General features: G+C 55.6%; 2 protein-coding genes and 1 pseudogene across 9 annotated transcripts in view; 1 reads left to right on the forward strand and 2 right to left on the reverse strand.

The window, feature by feature from the left end:
• The window catches only part of BICDL1 (BICD family like cargo adaptor 1), a 718,679-nt gene that overhangs the window by 354,640 nt on the left and 339,705 nt on the right, over positions 1 to 24,334 (forward strand). Inside the window, exon 1 of one of the 6 annotated variants that reach the window (XM_050747924.1) lies at positions 11,998 to 12,007. The exons of 4 other annotated variants lie outside the window; for them this stretch is intronic. The gene's annotated coding sequence lies outside the window, so the exon portion shown is untranslated. Of the gene's footprint in view, positions 1 to 11,997; positions 12,008 to 24,334 lie in introns of those variants that run through there. One more of the 6 variants, XM_050747944.1, reaches the window with a different exon arrangement.
• On the reverse strand, positions 1,717 to 3,867 carry LOC126930674 (uncharacterized; annotated as a pseudogene). The gene has a single exon (XR_007717649.1). The product of XR_007717649.1 is annotated as an uncharacterized LOC126930674 (transcript).
• RAB35 (RAB35, member RAS oncogene family) lies at positions 1,717 to 23,343 on the reverse strand. Of its 2 annotated transcripts, XM_050748183.1 has the most exons (6): positions 23,085 to 23,343; positions 15,200 to 15,250; positions 10,617 to 10,740; positions 5,641 to 5,765; positions 5,419 to 5,543; positions 1,717 to 3,995 (listed from the first exon to the last, which is right to left on the reverse strand). In XM_050748183.1, exons 1-6 carry the CDS (start codon positions 23,134 to 23,136, stop codon positions 3,867 to 3,869), a joined length of 606 nt encoding a protein of 201 aa, XP_050604140.1. In that variant the 5' UTR covers positions 23,137 to 23,343; the 3' UTR covers positions 1,717 to 3,866. The 2 variants fall into 2 exon arrangements, with proteins under 2 accessions (XP_050604140.1, XP_050604141.1); XM_050748184.1 differs by lacking the exon at positions 5,419 to 5,543 and having other exon boundaries at positions 3,889 to 3,995.

The raw sequence follows: 24,334 nt of genomic DNA on the forward strand, positions 1-24,334 counted from the left end.
TCCCTCGGCCCACCGCCTGGCCAAGCCCACGCCTGGGCTTCTCCAGGATCCCCTGCTTGAGCAGGGTTAGGCCACCTCCCAGAGGGCCCCTTGGTGTTGGGCTTTGCAGCTCATCCCTAACAGATCGCAGCCCACCCCCAGGCACTGCTGCCTCCTCGATTTTAGCAAATGGGGAACAGAAGGAATGGAGGCCCTTCTCTGCATGCCTCAGGAGGCCCGAGCCCCGGGGGCCTAGTCCTGTGCGGGCAGTGGGCCAGGCCTAAGCCTCCATTCCTTCCCCAGCCCCTGGCCCAGGGTCGAAGGGGAGATGGCAGCCCCTCCCCTGCGTGCATGCACCTTGGCTGGCAGGAGGCCAAGCCTCTGGCCGCAAGGTCTAAGAGCTGGCACTTACCCAAGCTCAGCTGAGGCCACCCAAGCCCCAGGGAGGAAGAAGGCCCTGTCCCCCAGTCGCCACTGCTCTCCCTCCCAGCCTCCAGTCTCTGCCCCTTAGCAGGGCCGGGCCAGGCAGAATGTTGTCACCAGTCATCTGCAGGCTTTAGCCATCCAACCCTTTCCCCTGCTCAGGGCTGGGGCTGGATGGGGTCTCCTCCTCCCACAGTTCCCTCCTCCACTCCTCACATACATATCTTTTTGGCCCAGCCAAACAAGCCCAGGCCACAGAATGGAACCAGAGGGGTCTGGTCAGCCACCCCACCTTGAGGGCAGCACAGGCACCACAGGGTGGAGGAGAGGGGGAAGCTGCTGGAAGCCTCCAGATGCCTGCTGGCCTGCAGGAGAAACCTGTAGCAGCTGCTGCTCCTGCCTCTGCAGCTGCCCCACCTCTTCCACCCAGGCCCCAACTCAGAGGCTCCGCAGCCGGCCAGCCCTCAGCTGCTCACAACTGATTCAGTCTCCCTCCCTCACATGGGGAAAGCACAGCAGGGATGCGCGGCAAGAATGTACCTGTAGATGTGTACATACCACAGTGCTGTAATTTTGTATGTAGCAATCATGTAAATACATGTATGGATTTTATAATATACATATATAAAAATTATAAAGGCATATTTTTAGAAAAACAGCACACCACTGCTTCTTTTGAAAATAGTCCGAATAAGAATAAAATGAATTTCTACAGAGCTTCCTGCCTCAGTCTCTGGGTATTTGCGGGGGCGGGTTTGGTCTGAATGCCACTGACATATCAGACTCACCACTGGCTGCTGCTGGAGAGGTAGCAATAGTGGTTCCCCTGCACCTGGGCCACCGCAGATGCTGGTACTTAACCAAGGGATTTGGCCAGGAAGGGCATCCTGCCCTGCCCCTCCCGCCTGGCACTGCCCCCTGCCAGTGCTGCAGCGTGCCATCCGCAAGGCAGGCCTGCCAGCGCTGCTTCCCAGGCCAGCAGGGCCCTAAAGCTTCGCAGAAACTTCAAGCCAGAAAGAAACCACTCCAGGCAGAGGCTTCCACTGCATCCTTCCGGGCATGTGGAGGATAAACATGGAGCTTCCCCTGGCATCTTACCACATGTGCTCCCAGTCCAACTAGGGGGAAACTCAACCCTGGACCACCTGTTCATGGAGAAAATGGACCTGGCTTCTGGAAGTGTCCCAGGGCCTCGACAGGCTCCTGTGCAAGGCTTAGGCCAAGAACAGGGAAGAGCTGGACACAGTGAGTGGGAAGAAGCCACGCCCACTCAGCACATCGCGGGAGGGAGAGCAAACAGATCCTGGAAGAAAATTTGGCAGCTTGAACCTTTATTTTTAGTATTTTTTTAAAAAGCATAATTAGAAACTTTCAATACAGAAATACTCCTAGCAAACCATTTAAAAGTGGTGTGTGTTTGACAGGAATTTCACATCAGGTCCACTAGGACATCGGTCCAGCCCTGAGTCCCCACCCCCACCCCATAACCCCCATTCATGCGTGTAACAGTGGAACAGGCACACTGTCATGACCAAAATCACCCCAACACCTGGGGCTGATTTCCAGCTGCCAGAAGCCATGGGGGCTTCTAGCCTGGGCTGGAAGCTCCCAGGGACCCCCCCCCCCTTCTTATTGCTTGAATTTGCAAGCACACCCTTGCTGGCCTCACCTGATCGCTCAGAGGCCAGCATGCCCCCCACCCAACGGTACAGGAGCCCCAAGCACCGTGCATCCTCACAGGGCCCATGGCCAACCAGGACAGTCCCAAAGACAGAGACCCTGCTTCTGCTCCTGCTGACCCCACTGACCAGATGAGGCTGCCTGCTGGTCAGCCCTGCAGCCCCCTCCACAGCACCTTCCTTCCCAGGCCCACGGAGCTCCCCCACCCCATCCTGTGGCTCCAAAGTGAAGGACTGTCCCAGAACCACCGGCCTTTGGAAGTTTGGGCAAGTGGAGAGACGGGTGAGAAGAAACCCCGTTTTTATTGATTAAAAATCCATCCACAGTGCTAACATGGAAACTGCAGTGTGATCTGTGATGTGATTGTCCGATCAGGGCTCTCCCTGGAAATCGCCTAGGAAAGGAAATCTAAGGAAACACATCCTGGTGTTGAACTCAGTTCTTCCCAGGTCACTTGATCCCTGTAGGGGGAGGGGAATGAGGTGTCCGGGCTGGGGGCAGGGGAGCAGTCATCAAGCGCAGATGACTGACCCTGGTTTTTCTCCAGGGGACTGGGGCGTGTCAAAACTGGCCGCCCCAGCCATTCCTTCCCACCCACTAGGAAATCCTCTTGCTACCTTTGTCCTGACAAAGGTTAGGACAGTGACCAAGGCCTGTCCACAGTCCCAGCCCAGAGGCCCCAGACATGCACTCCGCACAGGTGCCTGAGGCTGCAGCATAGACTCCTGACCTCCAGTGGGAGGCAACTCGGACAAGGGTGGGAGGCCCCTTCTCCGTTCCCACCAAGAAAAGCCAAAGAGCCCAGCCCCACAATGGCAGGAAGCCATTCATTTTTTTCTAAAAACAGTGGACACAAAGTGGGGTGGCCTCAACTTTTGCTGCTGTGCCAATCAAACCTCAGGGAAAGAGAATAATTGTGAGGAATTTAATTCACTTGATTTGGCTTCATTTTCTTGATCTGTTAAAATAATGCTCCCATAGCCCCCCTGCCAGCCCCGTCTCTGCACGAACCTACCCCGACCTTTCTGTTGGAACTGAAAACTGTTGATAGAAATGAGAAGCCATGGCTCCCCTGGGTTTGGAGTTCAGAGGCATCTAGAAGGCAGGACAAGAAATCTGTTGGCCAAAGGGCAAGACTGGCCACCTCTGTGGAACTGCAGGGCCTGCCTCGAGACCGGGTTCCCCAGCTTCCAGAATGGCTGTGGGGGCAGAACAGGGAGGGAAGGGAGCTGGCGCAGGCCCCGGAGAAGGGGCAAGACCCTGCGTGCCAGGGACAGAAGCTGACAGCCTGTCGGAGAGAATGAGCAATGTGGAGCCCACTCCATTGGCACAGGCTGGCCGAAGACGCAGCTAGTGACACTGTCTCCTCAGGACGCTGCTTGCAGTAAGATGGGCTGGGGAGGGGCGCGGGGAGAGTCCGCTGCAGCAGGCTGGCACCAAGGAGGCAAAAGCCAGAGCAGGACGTGGTGTGCGGCCGGATAGAGCAATATACACTATGTACAGACTCTGCGAATCAGTCCGCTCGGCGGGCAGCGTCCTCGCCAGGTCCAGGCGCCTCGGCCGGGGAGAAGGGGGCACCAATAGGGAAGGGCGGGCTGGTCCAACACCTTCTTGGCACTCGAGGAGGGCGGGGGAGGAAGTGCCAATGGCACCTCCCGATACAAAAACATGAAGAGAATTCTTTAAATAACGGCACGAAACTGAGACTGTCCCCCGAGGAACCTCCATGGGCCTCGGGCTGGGGGAGGGACCGCAGTGCAGTCTCTGCAGTGGACTGGGCGCCATTAGCAGCAGCGTTTCTTTCGTTTACTGTTCTTCGTGAGCTTCACCACATCGTTCTGTTGCTGCTGCTGCTGTTTTGCCAGGTTGTCTTTCTTTGCTCGGAGGACCAGCTCCGTGATGCAGTTGAACATCTGTGGAGAGGAAAGAGGAAGGGCCAGCCTCAGACCTGGCCAGGAGGCCCCTGCTGGCCTGCACGGCCGCCTCCCTGCCTTCCGGGGCCCAGCTGTTTCTACCTGGGTCTTTCTACCTGGAATTTTTGGCATGTATGTCTGTTCCAGAAGGAGGTGGTGAATTATTTTATTTAAAGGTCAAAACGAACAGCATTGCTAAAACCCCACCTCTACAAAAAAATACAAAAATTTAGCTGGGAGTGGTGGTGCACACTGTAGTCCCAGCTACTTGAGAGGCTAAGGTGGAAGATCACTTGAGCCCAGGAGATCAAGACTACAGTGGGCTGTGAACACACCACTGTACTCCAACCTGGATGACAGAGTTAGACACTGACTCAACAAATAAATAAGTCTGAAAAAAGGAACACCATCAGAGGCCCATGAGCTGTGTGGACTTGGGGAAGTCAAACTCACAGGGGTTTTCCAGTCCTTCTTTTATATAGACAGACCAACCCCTTTCCTTCAGCTGGAATCTTTTTTTTTTTTTTTTTTTTTGAGACGGAGTCTCGCTCTATCGCCCAGGCTGCAGTGCAATGGTGCAATCTCGGCTCACTGCAAACTCCGCCTCCCTGGTTCACACCATTCTCCTACCTCAGCCTCCTGAGTAGCTGGGACTACAGGCGCCCGGCTAATTTTTTTGTATTTTTAGTAGACACGGAGTTTCACTGTATTAGCCAGGATGGTCTCGATCTCCTGACCTCGTGATCCACCCGCCTAGGCCTCCCAAAGTGCTGGGATTACAGGCGTGTGCCACCACGCCTGGCCCAGCTGGAGTCTTATGACATGACAGATGAAAGTGCCCCTGCTGTTCATGGACATAGGTGACCCGCGGTCTGCCCGCTCCATGCCACCTCATGGCATGAGAGGTGAAGTCACCACCCAAGGTCATACCAGCCTTGCCCACAGGCCCAGGTGGATAGGCCAGCATCAGGACACCAGCCTGACTTACAAAGGAGCCTGTGCTCCCTGCCACCGTGTGGCCCATTTGTCCTGAAGCAGTGGGATCCTCAACTTCCCATAGGCCTCTGGGCTCCACACACCACAAGGTGGCCAATGAGGCAGAGGACTGGAGTGGAAACTGTGCTTGCCTTTGGTGTGGGACAGAGGTTTACTCAGTCTCTTACTAGCTGGGTGGTGGTCCTTGAGTGACTTCAACACTTGGAGCCTCAGTTTCCCTATTTGAAATGTGGGAATAATTGTACCTACCTCAGAGGACTGTTGTGCTATCAACTAAGATCGTTAAAGGGCCTGGCACACAGTAGGCACTCAATAAATAGCAGTTACTATGACATTTTCTGTCGGTCATTTAGATGCCTCAAGCAGGTCAGCAGCAAGGAGAAGACGGCCACAGGTATGTGGCAGAGCTAGTGGCCCAGGGCCTCACCTCTTCCACGTTGACATTCTCCTTGGCGCTGGTCTCAAACAACTGGATGCCCATCTGCCCGGCAAATTTGTAGGCATCTTCTGTCTCCACCACCTTCCGCTCAGGGTCGTCATTCTTATTACCCACTTCAAAGCAAGGCAGAGTCAGCGCAGCCCTGAGGGGCGGAGCCGGCTGCCCCTCTCCCCCACCCCACCCCCACCCCGGCCCTGGGTGCAGCCTCACCTAATATTCGGCACACATCATCACAGTTCTGGTTGATTTCATGAAGCCACCGCTTGACGTTGACGAATGACTCGGCACTGGTGACGTCGTAAACCACAATGACCCCGTGGGTCCCCCGATAATACCTGCAGGGCCAGAGTGTGCAGCAGCACGTCAACGCCGGCAGGAGTCACCCCCTTGCCAGAACCCGCCTGCCCCCGTTAGGACAGTGACCGGAAAAGGTGAGGGTGGCCCTAGAGCCTGGACTCTCACTCGGCCGCGGCAGACGCCCGAGCCACGCCAGGCCAGCAGGAGAGGCTACTGTGGCAGCACTGGCTCCCCCTGCCTGCCTGGAGCACCAACAGGGCGGGAGGACCAGCCCGCGAGCAGCAGAGCAGGTCTGAGGAGTCCCCTCCTGCTGTTGAGAGTCTGCTGCGGGCTTGAAACATCTTTGAAGTTCTTGCTTTATTTTGGGAACTCAGGCAGTTTTTGTATTTGACATCATGTTATCACTGTCTTTGAACGTTCAAAAAAAATATTTTCTCCTCAAACCTGTTTTAGAGGAACGCCTTTCCAACAAGCCACACCATCATGACACCCTGGCAAAGTCTGTGTCCCTCCCCCGGGGCAGGTAGGCCCCTCCCTTCCTGCTACTCTTGGCTTATCTGTGCAGGTGGCAGGAAAAGCGTGGAAGCCACACAAGCATCCAGGGATGGCTGGGGAGAGGGTGCCCAGCAAAGCCACCACCCGAACATGCAGAGCCCAGGGTCAGCCAGGAGGACCAGAAGGAAGGGGACGCCCAATTCTCCTCTCCAGACCCCAGGTCCCCATTCATCCCAATGGCGCAGGAGGACATCAGTCCCTGGGGGAAGAGGGGGACCACAGCCTCCGCCTCTTCACTTCCCCGAGAGCTGTCACAGAGCCAGAGGCCAGGCAGCAGCCCCGCCCCGCACTGTGCAATCAGCCAGAGCTATCCCTCTGTCCCCTCTCCCCAAAGCCACAGGGACCTCCACCCCAGGGCTCCTCAGGACACCACACAGACAAACCATGAGTGGACAGGCTGCTTCCTCCAGGCCTTCTGGCTGCCACCTGCCCCAGCCCTAATTACCTCCACCCCCATGAGGTTCATGGGGACAGCCCAAGCCCCAGTTCAGGAACAGCCCAAGTCAGCACAGGCTGAGCAAGAATGGGGTAGCCAGGCTGGTGGCTGCGGCTCCGTTCCTGTCCACCTGCCCATCAGCTCTCCGGCCAATGCTTCACATCTGAGGCCTGATCCAAGGACAAAAGCCCACCCCTGGCTCCACCTCTGAAAGGCTAGAGGGCGCCTGCATTCACCCTGCCACACCTCGCAGCTTCAACAATTGCGGAGCGCAGGTGGCTGGTCCTTAGCTGGGGCGGTCAGGAGGAAGAAAGGAGCTAAGCATTCCCCCAAGGGCGGGGAGCAGTAAACAGTATCAGTTCTTCAGCATCATCAATATGCCTTCAAGTACAATCTGTGGTCCCAGACAGAGGTGGTGGAAGGAAACCCAGAGGCAGCTTGGGGGCGGCCCTGAGCATCTTCCCTGAGGCTGTGGAGCTGGAGGAGCTCCTCCTGCCCAGGCCTGGGGCAAAGCCCAACCTGCCCCTGCCACTGCCCCTGCCCCTACCCCTGCCCCTTCCCCTGCCCCATCCTTGCTCCACCCTCAACACGACCGCTGGGATCTCTTCCCAGGGCTTCATCCTGCCCACAGTTTTGCTTCCAGGGCAGCATCGCTCCTTGGCTTTGGGGTAGCTGTCTTGGCACTGAGCCCACGAACTAGCTCTAGCCTTGGCAGCTGCTGCTGAGAGCGCCGGGTCAGCACACAGCACGGCGTGTCAGACGCCTTCCAGAGCGAGGGCGCGCCACAGCCACAGGAACAGGCGACTGTCCCCTGCCAGCAGAGGAAGCCCAAGGAGTGGATGGCTCTGCAGACTCTCCTTTGCTGAAGATGATCAGAGATGCCAAGAAACGCCTACAACCATGGCCCCGGCACAGAGCCCCTGCGGCTCCCTGGGCGCCTCCGCCTCATCTGGGGCCCAGGACAGGGGCTTTATGTAAGAGCAGAAAATGTGTCTGGGGATGAAGTCAGGGGCTCAGAGCTCTGGCTAGGAGGAACCAGAGCACCGAGGCTTCCCATGGCCACCAGGAATCGCCTTCACTCATGGGGACTCTGCTCTAGGCCAGGCACAGAGCTGGGGGCTTGGGATCCATGACCTTATTAATCTCTGCAGCCACCTGATCCAGCAGACCTCAGGTTGGCCATGTGACCAGCGAGGACGTGAGGCTGAGTGCGGCGGCCAGCTGGAAGTCCTGGCGCTCAGGGCTGACTCCCAGGCCCAATGCCAGGGCCTTGCCTTCCTTGTCACTTCTCCCCTCACCTCCACCCCACCCGCACCTCTCAGGGCCGGCAAACCTCAGCTTCTGAGAGCAAGAACTCGAGAGGGGGTGACCACAGGGCTCTTTCTCGCCAGGCTAACAGGATGCGGTTTCGGTTTCTCTTTGAATGCCCTGCATCGGAAAAAGTCACGCTACTACATCCTGACTGCCCCATTCCTGAAAACTCCTCATCTCCCCAAAACTCCTTCCTTCTTTGCCAGTGACCATCAAAGGGCATCGAGACTTCCAGGGGCCCCTCAGTGCGCCCTGCTGGGCCTCCTGCCTCATGAGGGCCAGAGTGGGACTCCAAGATGGAGCTACCTCTCTGCTTCCCCAGACAGGTGGGACTCCGTCTGGGGCCCAGCAGCTGCCCACAGGCTGCCCCTTCCCAAGCCCCCTGGGAAAACCCATGTTGCTCCCAAGAAGCCGAGTGACTCCTCCCCACCTCCCCACAGATGGAGGAACCAGTTCACCCTCTTCGCGCCCTGCCCAGCCTGGAAAGCAGCTGACTGCATGGTGACAGGGAGGGGCTGTGGCTCCTCCTGCTGAAAGAGCCTCAGACCCCCCCAGGCCCCACAGCCCTGCCCAAAGGGTTCATTCCTCATGGCCACGGGCCTCCAAACCTCTGCTGCCCTGACCTCCACCTGGTTTGAAGGCACAGGATGGGGCGGGAAAGCAGGGGTACCACCTGACCAGCTGGTGCAGGGCCTCGGCAGCCTCAGGGCCAATCCTGAGTGCCCCCAACCCCCGCCCCCCGAGTTAGGAGGCTTCTTCCTCCCTGGGCCTGTTTTCCTGTCCATAAAATGGAGATAGTCACAGGTCTCTCTACCGAGATTAACCGAAATAAAGCAGCTGAAATCCTAGCGACAGGCCCAACCCAGAGCAAGGACGCGAGAGGTCAGCACCCAGACCAGCCCTGGCCAGAGCTTGAGGGCTTGTCTCGCCTGGGCTGCGCTGCCCAAAGCACTGATGCCAGCCCTGCCCCAGCGTCCTCCGCAGGTTCTCACTGGCAGCTGCCAAGACATGCAGGCCACAGAGCCCTCGCTCACGGGACTCATCAACAGTCACCACACAGCACCACACCCGGGCGACCCCAGGACTGGGAGCTCCCAGGGATTCGGGGCATCACGGGCCGCAGCACAAATGCGCTCAGCATAGGGTGAACCCAGTGACAAGCCCTCTGCCTCGACTCCAGCCCCAGGAGCTGCTCGCCCAGTGCACCTGTCCCTCCTCCAGCAGCCCTGCTCTCCCCCACACTCCCAGCCACCCATGGGGGCGCTGCACCCCACACTTCCCGCCCTTGGGAGATGCCGAAGGGTCCAGGGTGGGCAGCCAGCCTGGGGAGTACCCAGCTTTCATGCTGTGGGGAGGGAGGGGACCGCTGGCCGGGACTTCCTCATTCGCCTTCCTGAGGTCACTTCCAGAGAGAGCTGAGGAGGTGTCTGTGGAGCCAGACAGCGCCCCTCACTCTTCACAGGCTACTGTGTGGAGCACAGGCTCGGCCGATAGGAGGGAACCCTCCAGGGCACCCTCTGTCAAATGGGATGACAGCAGCACCGAGCACACGGAGCTGCAGACACCAAACCCCGGCCACGCACGTTGACGGCTGCGGCAGAGCACCCAGCACCCTCCACATGGAAGCCAATCCCAGAGGCAGTCCCTCCAGGAAATGAGCGCAGAGAGCTTCAGCAACTTGCCTAAGGACACACAGTCCAACAGCTCCAAATGGGTCCCTTCAGACCCCGCTCTTCCCTAAAACCTGCTCCATTAACAACGCAATAACCAGGAGCTGCTCCGAAGGACACTGCCCATCTGCGCTGGAGCCCAGCTTCCCCCGGCCTGCAGCTTAGCCACAACGGCGGGCAACTGGTGGGCGGCCGGATTTCCCAGGAACAGCTTTAAGGGGAGGGAAGGGCCTGCTGACATGCACCAACAGGTCTCTGGACAGCGTCACCTCCAAGGCATCAGGGTGGGTGACGGGAGCCTGCACAGGCCAACTCCAGCTGCCATAACTGACACCTACCAAGAGGAACTGTCAGTGACTAAGTCCTGGGCGGGCAGGGCACTCTGCAACCCCCTAGTAAGGCAAATGCTATTCTGCTCCCTCTGTAAGGTGACGGCGCAGTGGGCTGGAGGGTCGGCTGACTCTCCAAGGAGGCTGAACATGGCCACTGTCTGGCCATCCGGCCAGACTCCAGCCAGGGTGCTCAGCGACTCCCCCTACAGCATTCCCCTCACACCTTCAGGACTGGGAAGGGTGCAACCAAACGCCATCTACTACAGCCAACAACAGGCTCACTTCCCGACAGCCTCAGGGACCCTCAGTGACATTTCCACCATGCAGGCACCAGTCGCTCAACCATGTCCACAGGTCAGTGATGTGGGTTGGGTGGGACGGGGCGGGCACAGGTCAGTGGCGTGGGTTGGGTGGGAGGGGGCGGGCACAGGTCAGTGGCGCGGGTTGGGTGGGAGGGGCGGGCACAGGTCAGTGGCGCGGGTTGGGTGGGAGGGGGCGGGCACAGGTCAGTGATGTGGGTTGAGTGGGAGTGGGCGGGCACAGGTCAGTGGTGCAGGTTGGGTGGGAGTGAGCGGGCGGACTCACGTGGAGGTGATGGTGCGGAAGCGCTCCTGCCCCGCTGTGTCCCAGATCTGCAGCTTCACCTTCTCTCCATTGATCTCCACGGTCCGGATCTTGAAATCCACTCCGATCGTGGTGATGTAGCTGCCTGCACACACAGGGCAGTTAACGAGGCCCGAGGCGGTATCCTCCCAGGCCCCGAGCCCCACACTGCACACAACACACCCCCAGGCTCCCCCACTCTCCTGACTCATTACATATGCCTGGCACATTCTAGGTCCCAGGGACACAGCCCTGAACATCCTTGTTCACAAGGTCCCTCCACACAAGTGAAGGAGGGAGACAGGATGCAAGGAAACAAACAAAGGGGACAATTTCCAAGAGTGAATAGTGACACATAGGAAATAACATGGGATGGGACTGGTGGGAGCGGGACAGGCTCCTTTAGAGTGGCTAGGTGGGGACACACCAGCTGTGTCTGAGAATGGTAGACCTACAGGCACTCTGGGTTTTTCTTTTCAATTCAAAGAAATTTTAGGGCCCTCAAAATTCACTTCAAAACACACAAATAGGTCATGAGCTACAGTCCAAAAACCACTGCTCTAGGCAGGGGAGATAGTAGCAAAAACAGCCGTGGGTGGGGGTGGTCACGTGAGCTCAAGCCCAGGGCCCAAGGCAGACAGAACGTGGTGAGGCCAGATCTTGGACCAGTGTGCCACTTCCAAGAACATGGACTTTCTCTCGTGTGTGCTGGGGAGGCACCAAACAGTTTTGATCGGGGCATGAGCTCCTGCATATTAAATGGCTCTCTTGCAGCATCTGTGGGAAAAAATTGTTTTTTTGGGGAGGTGGGGACAGCATCTCATTCTGTCACCCAGGCTGGAGTGAAGTGGGATTGCACCCTTAGCCCTCCCCAGGGTCTGATAATCCTCCCACCTCGGCCTCCCGAGTAGCTGGGATTACAGGCACACGCCACCACACCCAGCTAATTTTTGTATTTTTAGTAGAGATGGGGTTTCACCACGTTGCCCAGGCTGGTCTCAAACTCCTGACCTCCAGTGATCCACCTGTCTCAGCCTCCCAAAGTGCTGGGATTACAGGCACAAGCCACTGTGCCTGGCCTGAAAGATGGATTTGAGGATAATTTCTAGCTGGCGTAATTGTCCAGTCCAGTCTTCCAAAGCCTGACACTAGGAAGAGAACAGCTTATCACTCCATTTGGGGCTTACACTGTAACAGTGCAGGAGACACACACACACACACACACACACAATTATGTGAAATGTGGCAAGGGCGTAGGAAAGGTCAAATTCCAAGGTGGGGTGGGGAACAAGGCAGGCTTCAGGGAGGACGTCACATCTGGGCCTAGCTTGAAGGAACAGGTAAGACTTCAAAAGGTTGAGATTAGGTGGGGGAACCACATCCCACTCAAAAGCAAATAGCTGAGGACAACATGCAACCAGAACACATTCAGAAAACCAGCTGGCACCCGGGCTCTTCCAGCCAGGGGAACGCCAAGGAGTGCGGCCCACCGCCTAGCACAGTTAGGCTCTCCAGAAACAGCTGGTGGCTAACGAACCAGCAAGCCAAAGAACAAAAGAATGACCAGGGGGTAGGAGGAAGCCAGAAAGGTGAACTGAAAACAGACTACGAGCGCAGTGGTCCTCAGTGGTTCTCAGCCGGAATGACTGTCCCTCCAAAGGACACTCAGCAATGTCTGGAGGCATTTTTAGTTGTCATAGCAGGAGGAGGGGAAGTGTCGCTGGCATTTAGTGGGTGGAGGCCAAGGATGCTGCTCAATATCCTTCAACACGCAGGATAGCCCCACAACAAAAACCACAGGGCCCAGGCCGCCGAGGGCCCAGGCCGGGTGCGGTGGCTCACGCCTGTAATCCGAGCACTTTGGGAGGCCAAGGCAGGCGGATCACGAGGTCAGGAGATCGAGACCATCCTGGCTAACACGGTGAAACTCCATCTCTACTAAAAATACAAAAAATTAGCCGGGCATGGTGGTAGGCGCCTATAGTCCCAGTACCCGGGAGGCTGAGGCAGGAGAATGGCGTGAACCTTGGAGGCGGAGCTTGCAGTGAGCCGAGATTGCGCCACTGTACTCCAGCCTGGGCGACAGAGCCAGACTCCATCTCAAAAAAAAAAAAAAAAAAAATCACAGTGCCCAAAGAGTCAACAGTGTCCAAGTGAAGAAATCTTACTGTAAACTCTGTGCAGGTGAGAGGGGCCACTGAAGTTTTTAAATAGAGAAAAGACCCTGCCAGACACACACATGAGCTGTTCAGGGTGGGTAGGGGTTGCCGTAATGCTTCCAGGTAGAACCAACAGTAAACTGAGATGCTGGTAGTAGAAATGGCAAGGTGGGAAGAGATTGCAACAATGAGTCGTCCAAGCATTGAACACTGATTGGGATGGGGAGGGAGGGGGCCATTACGGAGGAAAATGAACATTTTTCAACATAATTAGAGGCTGTTAATCAGCTATCATTCTTGAACAGAAGGTTAACGGCCAGTCGCAACAAATAGCTGGTATTTATTGAACACTTAGTCCGAGGCACTGCAACCTGCACTATCTCAGGTAATCCTATATAACAACCCCATGGGGAAAGGCCCATTATGATTTCTACTTTACACATGAACTGGCTCAAGGTCACACAGAGAAGCCATCTCCTTCCAACACCACACCAACAGTGAGACTGCAGGGCCAGTATCAAGGAAACAAAGGGGGCAAAACCCACTTCTCCACCAAGACAGACATCAGCTATGGAATCACTTTCTTTTTTTTTTTCTTTTTTTTTTTTTCGATACTGAGTCTCGCTCTGTCGCCAGGCTGGAATGCTGTGGCACGATCTCGGCTCACTGCAACCTCCGACTCCCTGGTTCAAGAGACTCTCCTGCCTCAGCCTCCCGAGTAGCTGGGACTACAGGCACACACCAGCACGCCCGGCTAATTTTTTTTTTTTTTTTTTTTTTTAGTAAAGACAGAGTTCCACCATATTGGCCAGGATGGTCTCAATCTCCTGACCTCGTGATCCACCCGGCTCGGGCTCCCAAAGTGCTGGGATTACAGGCGTGAACCACCGCGCCCGGCCAATGGAATCACTTTCTAAAGGCAGCCCAGCCATGTCAGAGGGAATTCTCCACAAGATAATCAGAGATGCCAACCCCACCCAAAGCATCTGTAATGAACCTGATTGTTTTGTTTGTTTTTTGAGATGGAGTCTCGCTCTGTCGCTCAGGTTGGAGTGCAGTGGCACAATCTCAGCTCAATGCAACCTCCCCTCCCAGGTTCAAGCAACTCTCCTGCCTCAGCCTACCAAGTCGCTATGATTACAGGTGTGTACCACCACGCCCAGCTAATTTTTGTATTTTTAGTAGAGATGGGGTTTCACCATGTTGGTCAGGCTGGACTTGAACTCCTGACCTCATGATCCACCTGCCTCGGCCTCCCAAAGTGCTGGGATTACAGGCGTGAGCCACCGTGCCCGGCTAAACCTAATGTATTTCACAAACAAAAATGTGTTCAATCTTTCCAGTGATGAGGGAAATACAAATATAAACAAGTTAGCCCTTTTTGCCTATCAGCTCAGCAAGAATGAAGACAGCTACTAAGATCCAGCATTGATCAGGGTTGACAAGGGGCACTTTCCACCCTTCAGTGGGACTGTGGATCAAATGACTTCAGCTTCTTTGAAAAGCAGGTTGGCAGTACCTGTGAAAATTCTCAGTGCATACACCCTGTAAGCCAGTAACCCCACTTCTACAGAAGTGCACAATAAATATCAGCTGGGCGCGGTGGCTCACGCCTGTAATCCCAGCACTTTGGGAGGCCCAGGTGGGTGGATCACCTGAGGTCAGGCATTCGAGACCAGCCTGACCAACATGGTGAAATCCCATCTCTATTAAAAATACAAAAATTAGCCAGGCATGGTGGCGGGTGCCTGTAGTCCCAACTACTCGGGAGGCTGAGACAGGAGAATTGCTTGAACCCAGGAGGTGGACGTTGCAGTGAGCTGAAATCTCACCATTGCACTCCAGCCTGGGTAACAGAACGTGACTCCATCTCAAAAAAAGAATAAGTATCGCCTATATCCCAAGTAGCTAAGCATCACTGAAAACACAACCAGAAGCCAGGCACGAAGTAACAGCAGCGTCAGTGCACCACGTGGTGCATCCAAGCACAGAAAGCCCCACCACACTCAAATGAGCCACAAAGGCTACATGTGGAGTGCAGACAGAAATTGGAAAGACACACTCTGACCACAGGCTGCCAGGGAGGCACAGGGGGCAGGAGCAGGGACTGTATCCTGGGTGGCACCATAGATGCTGTTATGGGAATCTTCCTGTTTGGACCCTGGGTGGGAAAATGATGGCCCAGCCAAAGGGTTTTGGTGAGCAGGTGCATTCGACAGACCACAGAGGCTTCTGACAGAAATGCCACAAGGTCCTAAGCCCCCCTCCATCTTCTTCCCTCCTCTGGCAAACAGAATGAGACAGTTCCCAACATTAGGCAGAGGCAACTGTGTTCCAGTGCCAGGGAGGGGATGTCAACAAACAAACAAAAGTGACACCACAGCAGCACTGCAGGGGAGGACTCACCTGAGAAAGTGTTGTCTGCAAAACGCAACAGTAAACTGCTCTTGCCCACACCTGCAAGAGAGAAAGCACTGTGATGAGGGTGGCAGGTGGGTCCCCTCCCTCCAGTCCCGGCCCTTCTTCCGGGACAGGATGCCTCAGTACCAATTTTTAAGAAGCTTAGTGGGACCCAGCTCACTTCTCAATGCTCTTTCCACCTCCCTGAGAGGCCGCACACCAAGAACATCTCTTCCACTGGATCCCTGACCTTTTCCTTCGTCCTTGTGTAAGACAAGCTGTTCCCAAATCCCCTGAGGGAGAGATGAGAAAGGTACTGGTGCCCAGGTCCTGGGCTGAGGGCTGGCCCAAAGGGAGATGCCAGACGACAAAGCAGAATGAAGGTCAACCACACGAAACAGCCCCCAAGTCCATCTACAACACAGTCCCTAGAAAAGTGCGCAGCATGTTACGGCACATCGGTTAGGGAGCCGCCCAAAATGCAGAGCTGTGGAGCATGAAAGCACCCTTGAGATCATCAGGGCTATCTTGCAGGTGAGGAAACCGAGGCCCACATAGCTAGAACTTAATGGCCACCATCTTTCTGGCTGATATCCCCACTGGGTGGACTGGTGGAGTGGAGGGTCTGCCTTATATCCATCAGGGCAGCAGCCCACATGTGCTCAGACCGTGCACCAGCCACAGCAGCTCCTGGCTACTTAGAGCACAAACAGGTACACATCTGGCCTCCCCCACTTTTTTTTGTAAAGAAATGGGGTTTCATTCAGTCACTCAGGCTGGAGTGCAATGGTGCAATCATGTCTCTCTGCAGCCTCCAACTCCTAGGCTCAAGTGATCCTCCAGCCTCAGCCTCCTGAGTAGCTGGGACCACATGTGCACACCACCATGCCCGGCTAATTTTTTTTATTTTTAGTAGGGACAGAGTCTTGCTATGTTGCCCAGGCTTATTTTTTTTTTAACTTTTGTAGAGACGAGGTCTTGCTATGTTGCCCAAGTTGGTCTCAAACTTCTGGCCTCAAGCAACCCTCTCGCCTGGGCCTCCTGAAGTGCTGGGATTACAGGCATGAGCCATTGTGCCCGGACCTCTCCCCTTGACTTCAACTCACAGTGCTTTCAGCCTGCCAAGTGCACCTGTTCCATGTCCTCCTATCCTGTCCCCAATCTTCAACACCCCTGAGGCCAGCCAGGTTAACTGACCACAAAGAATTCACAGGCATCGGGCTGTGTGTGTGGTGAGCCCTTGGATGCCTCTTTGATGATAATTCTGGCCACATCTCTTGAGATGAGGAAGCCCAGGCCCACAGTGGCCGGCCTAAGTGCCTCTGCCAGCAGCCGGAAAGCTGAGATCCGCAGCCAGGCCCGACTCCTCCAGAGCGGTAACACTCCTCCCAGTACACACTGCTGGGAGTCTTGCGTCTGGTTCAGGAGGGGAAAAAATGGCCCGTGGGGGCTCCTGCATCTCACTCCTGTTCGATTTTTAATGAAAATGCAATGACAGCTATGAAACCCCCTGACACAAAGTGCAGATTTGAGCCGAGGTGTCTATTCATGGGAGAAGCCCACAGCATTTTTTTTTTTTTTTTTTTGAGAGACAGGGTCTTACTCTGTCTCTCAGGCTGGAGTGCAGTTGTGTGATCATAACTCATTCTAACCTTGAAATCCCCAAGTACCTAGGACTACAGGCATGCGCCACCACACCCAGCAAACTTTTTAAAAATTTTTTGTAGAGATGGCCTCTCACTACGTTGCCCAGGCTGGTCTCAAACTCGTGGTCTCAAACTCCTGGCCTCAAGCAATCTGCCCGCTTCCGCCTCCCAAGGTGCTGGGCTAACAGGCCTGAGCCACTGCATTTGGCCCCACAACTTTTAATAGATTCTCAAGAAGGGCACTGCCTCCACCCCCACTCTGCCAAGTAACCGAAGTGGCAAACCACTGCTGCAGCTATATTTCCCTAAGCCTAAGCCCAGCATCCTCTCTGGGAGATCCTCTAAACATCCCTTTCTGGGAGCTTCTCCTGGTGAGTGAGCTGCCCCGAGATGCCCAGAAGAACTTGTTTCACTGAGTAAGCCTGAGTCTTACTTTCCTAAAGACAGGCCAGGGTGAGGCTCTCCTGGGCAGGCAGATGCTGCTCAGCCCCGGGCCTGCAGCGCTCATGCTCAGGGCCACTTCCTCCTTGCTCCGCCGTAAGGCTTCCTGCTGAGCCCAAGGAGAGCCCGAGTCCCCGGCTGGGTCCTTCACGGCACTGTGCCCAACACCAGCACCCCACTGGCCTCGCCGCCTCCTCTGCTTCCTCCTGGAGCCTTCTGGGTCCAGCTTACTCAGCTAAAAGCTTGAATCTGGGAGTTTCTCTAGGACAGAGCCCTCTCCTCACCCGCCCTGTGCAGTCACAGTGCTGTAAGCCAGGCCCAGCACTTAGTAGGTGCCAACCAAACACTGCTTAATGAATTTCTGCCTAAACAAACGCCCGCCACACTGACAGCTCTGCTATCTAGCGCTACCACTGCAACACAGCAGGCGCCTAAGCAGGGGTTTCCAAACTTCTGCAGGGCAGCAGAATCCTTTTCTTCATCCAAGCTTTACCCAAATCCCATGTCTAAAACAGCTCTCTCTGCAATGACACAGCAGTATCCCCTCTAGCTTGGCCTCTCCAGGTCCCCACACACTGTCCCCAGGTATCTCAGCAGAGCAGTTAGAAGCCACCAGGCTGGCGAGGTGCAGTGGCTCACGCCTGTAATCCCAGCACTTTGGGAGGCCGAGGTGGGCCGATCACGAGGTCAAGAGATCGAGACCATCCTGGCCAACATGGTGAACACCCCATCTCTACTAAAAATACAAAAATTAGCCGGGCGTGGTAGCGGGCACCTGTAGTCCCAGCTACTCAGGAGGCTGAGGCAGGAGAATTGCTTGAACCCAGGAGGCGGAGGTTGCAGTGAGCCAAGATAGTGCCACTGCATTCCAGACTGGTGTCACAGTGAGACTCCGTCTCAAAAAAAAAAGAAAAAAAATTGGGAGGCCAAGGCAGGCAGATCATGAGGTCAGGAGTTCCAGACCAGCCTGACCAATATGATGAAACTCTATCACTACTAAAAATACAAAAATTAGCCAGGTGTGGTGGCGCACGCCTGTAATCCCAGCTACTTGGGAGGCTGAGGCAGGAGAACTGCTTGAACCCAGGAGGCAGAGGTTGCAGTGAACTGAGATCATGCCACTGTACTCCAGTATGGGCAACAGAGCCAGACTCCATCTCAAAAAAAAAAAGCCACTAGGCTGCAGAAAGACCACAACCAATACCACATTATCTGCTGCTTTGGACCTGACATCAACCTCTGACACTGCTCTCCCTTTGAGAGGAACAGAAACCCACCCCAAGAAATGCTACCTCCTAAATATTCCTGAAAGAGGCTTTCTCAGAAATACAAGCTGCAGCCATTACCCACACCACCAGTGTCAGGGCAGAGGCAGAGGGCACCAGTCAACCTTCACCATAGCCACCGCGAGGCTGCCCAAGAGCCACATCAGTGTGACCCCAACCAGTCCAGCCCGTCATTCTTTTTCTTTCTTTTTTTTCTTTTTTTTTGAGATGGAGTCTCACTCTGTTGCCCAGGCTGGAGTGCAGTGCCGCGATCTTGGCTGCAACCTCTACCTCCCAGATTCAAGTGATTCTCCTGCCTCAGCCTCCCGAGTAGCTGGGATTCCAGGCACCCACCATCATACCCAGCTAATTTTTTGTATTGTTAGTAGAGACAGGGTTTCACCACGTTGGCCAAGCTGGTCTCGAGCTCCTGACCTCAAGTAATCTGCCTGCCTCGGCCTCCCAAAGTGCTGGGATTATAGAAGCGAGCCACTGCGCCCAGCCTTTTATCCCTGGCTGCTGTCTGGTCCCCACCACGCAAGCCACACACATGTCTTCCCTTCCCCCTGCTCCTGCCTGGGCTCTGGCCCCTCACTCCTGTCAGCTTCAGTTCCACCTCCTGAAGAGCCCCAGACCTTTCAGTGAAGTGTTCTCTATTTTTTTTTGAAACAGGGACTTGCTCTGTTGCTCAGGCTAAAGTGCAGCAGCATGATCACAGCTCACTGCAGTCTTAACCTCCCAGACTCAAGAGATCCTCCCACCTCAGCCTCCCAAGTAGCTGAGACCACAGGCGTGCACCACCATGTCCTGCTAATTTTCTTATTTTTTGTTGAGACAGGGCCTCCCTGTGTTGCCCAGGCTGGTCTCAGACTCCTGGGCTCAAGTGATCCTCCACGTTGGCCTCCCAAAGTGCTGGGATTACAGGTGTGAGCCACCGTGCCTGGACTTTTTTTTTTTTTTTTTTTTTTTGAGACAGTGTCTCACTCTGTCACCCAGGCTGGAGTGCAGCTGTGTGATCCTAACTCCCTGTAACTTTGAACTCCTGGGTTAAAACAATCTTCCTGTCTCAGCCTCCCACGTAGCTGGGACTATAGATGTGCACCACCATGCCCAACTGATTTTTTTTTTTTTTTAAGAGATGGGGTCTCACTATCACTATGTTGCTCTCACTATGGTCTCGAGTTCAAGTGTTCCTCCCGCCTCATCCTCCCAAAGCACTGGGATGAGCTACTGTCCCCGGCCATGTTCTCAATTTTAATCCTGCCTTAGCAACTACTTCACTGTATAAACTCATGCAAGTCACACCCTCTCTCTGAGCCTCAGTTTACTCATCTGTCAAGTGAAGGGCTAACTCCATCTCCTAATGAGGATGGCTGGCCTGAGGGATGCAGACGAAATGCTGTTACAAATCAAAGCCAGTGTCAGAGAGTGTAAGGGAAAGTACAGAAAATACAGAACTGGCCGGGCATGGTGGCTCACGTCTGTAATCCCAGCACTTTGGGAGGCCGAGGCGGGCGGATCACGAGGTCAGGAGATCGAGACCATCCCGGCTAACACGGTGAAACCCGGTCTCTACTAAAAATACAAAAAATTAGCCAGGCGTGGTGGCGGGCGCCTGTAGACTCAGCTACTCGGGAGGCTGAGGCAGGAGAACAGTGTGAACCCGGGAGGCGCGGTCGGCAGTGAGATCGCACCACTGTACTCTAGCCTGGGTGACAAAGCGAGACTCCGTCTCAAAAAAAAAAAAAAGAAAAGAAAAGAAAAGAAAATATAGAACCTCCAGCATAACAAAGGGATGCAGAGGTCGAGGGAATCCATTGCAGAAGCATCCACAATGTGCAGAGTGGGCAGAACTCTAGATTTATGAAGAAAGAAACCAGCATTCATGGAGGGCCTATTGTTTGCCAGCCCTGACACCAGCTGCTCGCACACGTATTAGCACTGAGGTGCAGTAGCTCCCAGCTTTGCCCCTGCTGAGTTGTGTGATTTGGGGCAAGTAAGTCACCTCCTCTGAGCCTCAGTTTCCTTCTTTTAGAGTTTCATTCTTGTCGCCCAGGCTGGAGTACAATGGTGCGATCTTGGTTCACTGCAACTTCCGCCTACCAGGTTCAAGTGATTCTCCCGCCTCAGTCTCCCAAGTAGCTGGGATTACAGGCACATTCCACCATGCCCCACTACTTTTGTATTTTTAGCAGAGATGAGGTTCCATCATGTTGCCCAAGTTGGTCTCAAACTCCTGACTTCAGGTAATCCGCCGGCCTCAGCCTCCCAAAGTGCTGTGATTACAGGTGTGAACCACCATGCCGGGCCTTAAGCCTTAGTTTCCTTATCTGACAAACCACACAGGCCGCGGGTGAGAATAAGCGTCTGTGAAATCGTTCTTAAGGAGGCATTCACAGAAGGAGCCCAGTTCAGGAGTGTGTGATGTCAGTCTCTGTGCTCAGCTGCCGAAGCTTAGTCTGGACTTCCATGGCTACCATCTCCCAGCTTTGAGTATCTCAATGTCGGGAGAAATCAAAGAGCACAGTGTCTACCTCCACTGAACAACCTACACCTACATGGCTGACCTAGGAGCTAGACCACATCAATCTCGACCCAATGAGTCTTCTCCCACACCTGACTTTGGAGAGAAAAATCAATTCATCACAAAAAAAGTACTGTCAGAAAGCGGGCCAACCCATCCCCTGGGCTTTACAGAGAAGAGCCAAAAAGCTGCATCTTCCTGCTGAGTTTAGGCTTTTCACAGTTGGGTATCAACACAGAGGTCCAAGATGTCTTGCAGAGGGATAAAGGCTCCTGACCACGGCGGGCTGACTGTCACTCCAAAAAGACAGAAATGGCCCCGGTGCCAGTTCCTCAGAACCCAGGCCAGGGCTGCAAGGAAATCATGTAAAGGAAGAAGCCTCAAGACCCTGAAGAATGCCAAAGGCCATCTCCAAGAGAACATTCCACAGCATGCCTGGTTTCCCTTCATTCAAACCATAACCAATCAGTCCTCCACCTTTCTACCTCTTTCCCCAACCTCAGTTAATCTTCTATCTCCCTGGTTAGCCCCCAACTTTCCCCCTTACCTCTCCCCTCCTCCAGCAACCACGGAAACCTCAGCCATCCTTCACCTGATCCAAACCACCAACCACATCTCCATCCAGCTTTACAAGTGAGGCCAAAACCACCCACCTCCCTGACCCTGTTCTGACATTGCTACCCAACACTTCTACATCCCAAGTCTTACTGCTCACTTGATTTGATCCCTTTCCCTTAACAGTCCATGGGCTCTACCATGAGCCTGGCCTCTGCTCCCAATCACAAGACATCCTCCCCACACTCAGCTCAGGTCTGGTCTACAAACTGAGCATGCTCCCAAGACTGTTTCATGAACATCGTATAACCCCAGCATCTCAGCTTCGCTTCCATAAACGTTCTGGGGCCTGCCTCCCTGACCTCTTGGTCACTCCATAAACCTGCTCACCTGCCACACTCCAAACAGCTCTAAAACCCTCCACATTTTCCCAGAAACCAGTCTACCTTTTCGAAGCACACTTAATATTCATTCATTCATTCTGCAAATACGTCTTAAGCACTTACTGGGTGCCAGGCACTGTTCTAGGCACTGGAGCTAGAGCAGTGATCAGGGCTAGGAGCCCTCAAGCAATGTGTGTGTGTGTGTGTGTGTGTGTGTGTGTGTGTGTGGCCAAAGCGCTTTTATAATTTTGGCTGTCCCATCCCCAGGACCCCTCTGTATATAGTAGTGTAACAGCAAACAGAGACAACTCACTATGTGCCAGGAGCTGTGCGAAACACTGCACAATCTCACTTAATACTCACATCAACTCCATAAGGCAGATCCAACTATCATTCCATTTTACAGATGAGGAAACTGAACCATGCAGAGATATAATAATTCAGCGGGAATATGCCAGGCCTTGTGCAAAGCCCTTTATCCGACTTACCTCATTTAAAACTCAGGGCAATCCCATGAGGCAGGTTCTGAGAACGTCCTCATTTTAGATGGGAAGAAACTGACGCTTACAAAGGATACTGATGATAATGACAATTGTGAACATTTACTTAGAGCTTACTTTACCAAGTAGGGCGCTAAGCACTTTTCCTTCTTTATCCCATCGAATCCTCACACCACCCAGCAAGGCACGTCCCCACTTCTCAGATGAGGGTACTGAGGCTCAGGACGGCGAAGCAACTTGCCCAAGGTCAGCGCGCGGCAGGTGGTAGTCCTGAGACTCGAACCCAGGTCTCTCCAACTCCAGCGATCGCGCGACTTGACCAAGGTCACACGTGAGGCACGGGCAGGCGCGATGACTGGACCCGGCGCGCTCGGCCCCTCCGCCCCTCCGCCCCGCGCCCAACCTCCCCTCGGCGCGGCCCGGAGCCCCTCGGCGCACCCCTGGGGCCCAGACCGCCGGGCTGCCCCGCCCGCCCGCCCCGCGCGGGCCGGCACCTCCCCGCCCGCCCGCCACCCCGAGGCCCCCGCGGGCCGCGCCCGGCAGGGCCCGCGCCGCCTCCGGCCGCTGCGGCCCTCACCGCTGTCGCCGATGATGAGCAGCTTGAAGAGGTGGTCGTAGTCCCGGGCCATGGCGGGCGGGGGCGGTGCGCGCGGGCGGGCGGGGTCGGTACTGGCCTCGCGATCCGCAGCTCCCTCCGGGCTGCTCCGGCAGCGGCGGATCCACTTCCCGAACAAACAGCCGGAACTGACAGAAACACCTCCCTCCGCTCCCCCTCCTCCTCCTCCTCAGCAGCCGCCGCTGCTACCACCGCCTCCCTCCTTCCCGCCCCGCCCCACCAGTGCGCAGGCGCAGCGTCTGGCACCGCCTTGCGCAGCCGCAGCCCGAGCCAGCCGCGCCCTCGCCGCGCACGCGCCCCGCGCACGCGCCCTGACTGAGTCCTGGCGAGCGCGGGCCCGTCTTCCTCGCATCTCCTCCGGGAGCTTCGCCGCCGCTTCCCTCGGCGCTGAGAGCTTGCGGAGCCGAGCTGCTGTCGAGTCCCAGCTGAAAGAAGCCCAAGGTGCCGGAGAAGCCCAGTCGTGGACGTTCTCGCTCCCTCATCTTCGAGACCCGCACGCCCTACGGAGAGGAAATGACAGGCACGCCGTGACCGTGGGGCGGTGCTCGCGCGAGCTCCGGGTTTCTCGAGTCCGGGGCCGGGCCGGGGCCGTGAAAGGCAGAGTCGCGCGGGGAAGGCCCGGTACCCCGCCCCTTCCGCACCGACCCCTCCCCCGCGGAGCTGGTCCAGGCCCCAGGCCTGTGGACTGGATCCCGAGGGCGGCGGGCGGCTGCCGAGTTGGGCAGCACGGAAGCTGCCGGCGGGAGCGGAGCTGCGAGGAGATGGCCTTTGAGGGCAGCGCGGGGTCGAAATACCATCCCAGCGCTGTGACCTCTTGGAGCCCACGTTTCCTCTTTGGTGGAGGGGAGGGAGTGGTCCAGATTCAGAGTCCCTTGCAGTTCGGAGCGGAGCTTGGGAGCTGAATGACCCAGTGTGCAAGGCGCACCTCGGAGACAGAAAGCAACCGCTCCCCCGGCTTCAATTTCACACCACCTGCAGATACACATCTCAGAATCTGCGGCTAGGAAGACCTGGGCCGCCAGAAGCTAAGCGTGTGCATTTTATCATCGGCCCTTGGTTTCTCGTTTTAGAGTGAGTTCCCACCTGCCCTACCTAAACTGACCTGAAACGGAAAGTTGTATGCCCCCACGGCTGTCCTCACTGCAGAACTGCAGAGGGTTTTAAGCTCCTTATTACCTGTTTCTTATAACCCTGTCCCTTTCCAGGCGAGT

Source organism: Macaca thibetana, chromosome 11 (genome assembly GCF_024542745.1).
Source record: "Macaca thibetana thibetana isolate TM-01 chromosome 11, ASM2454274v1, whole genome shotgun sequence".
NCBI lineage: Eukaryota > Metazoa > Chordata > Mammalia > Primates > Cercopithecidae > Macaca > Macaca thibetana.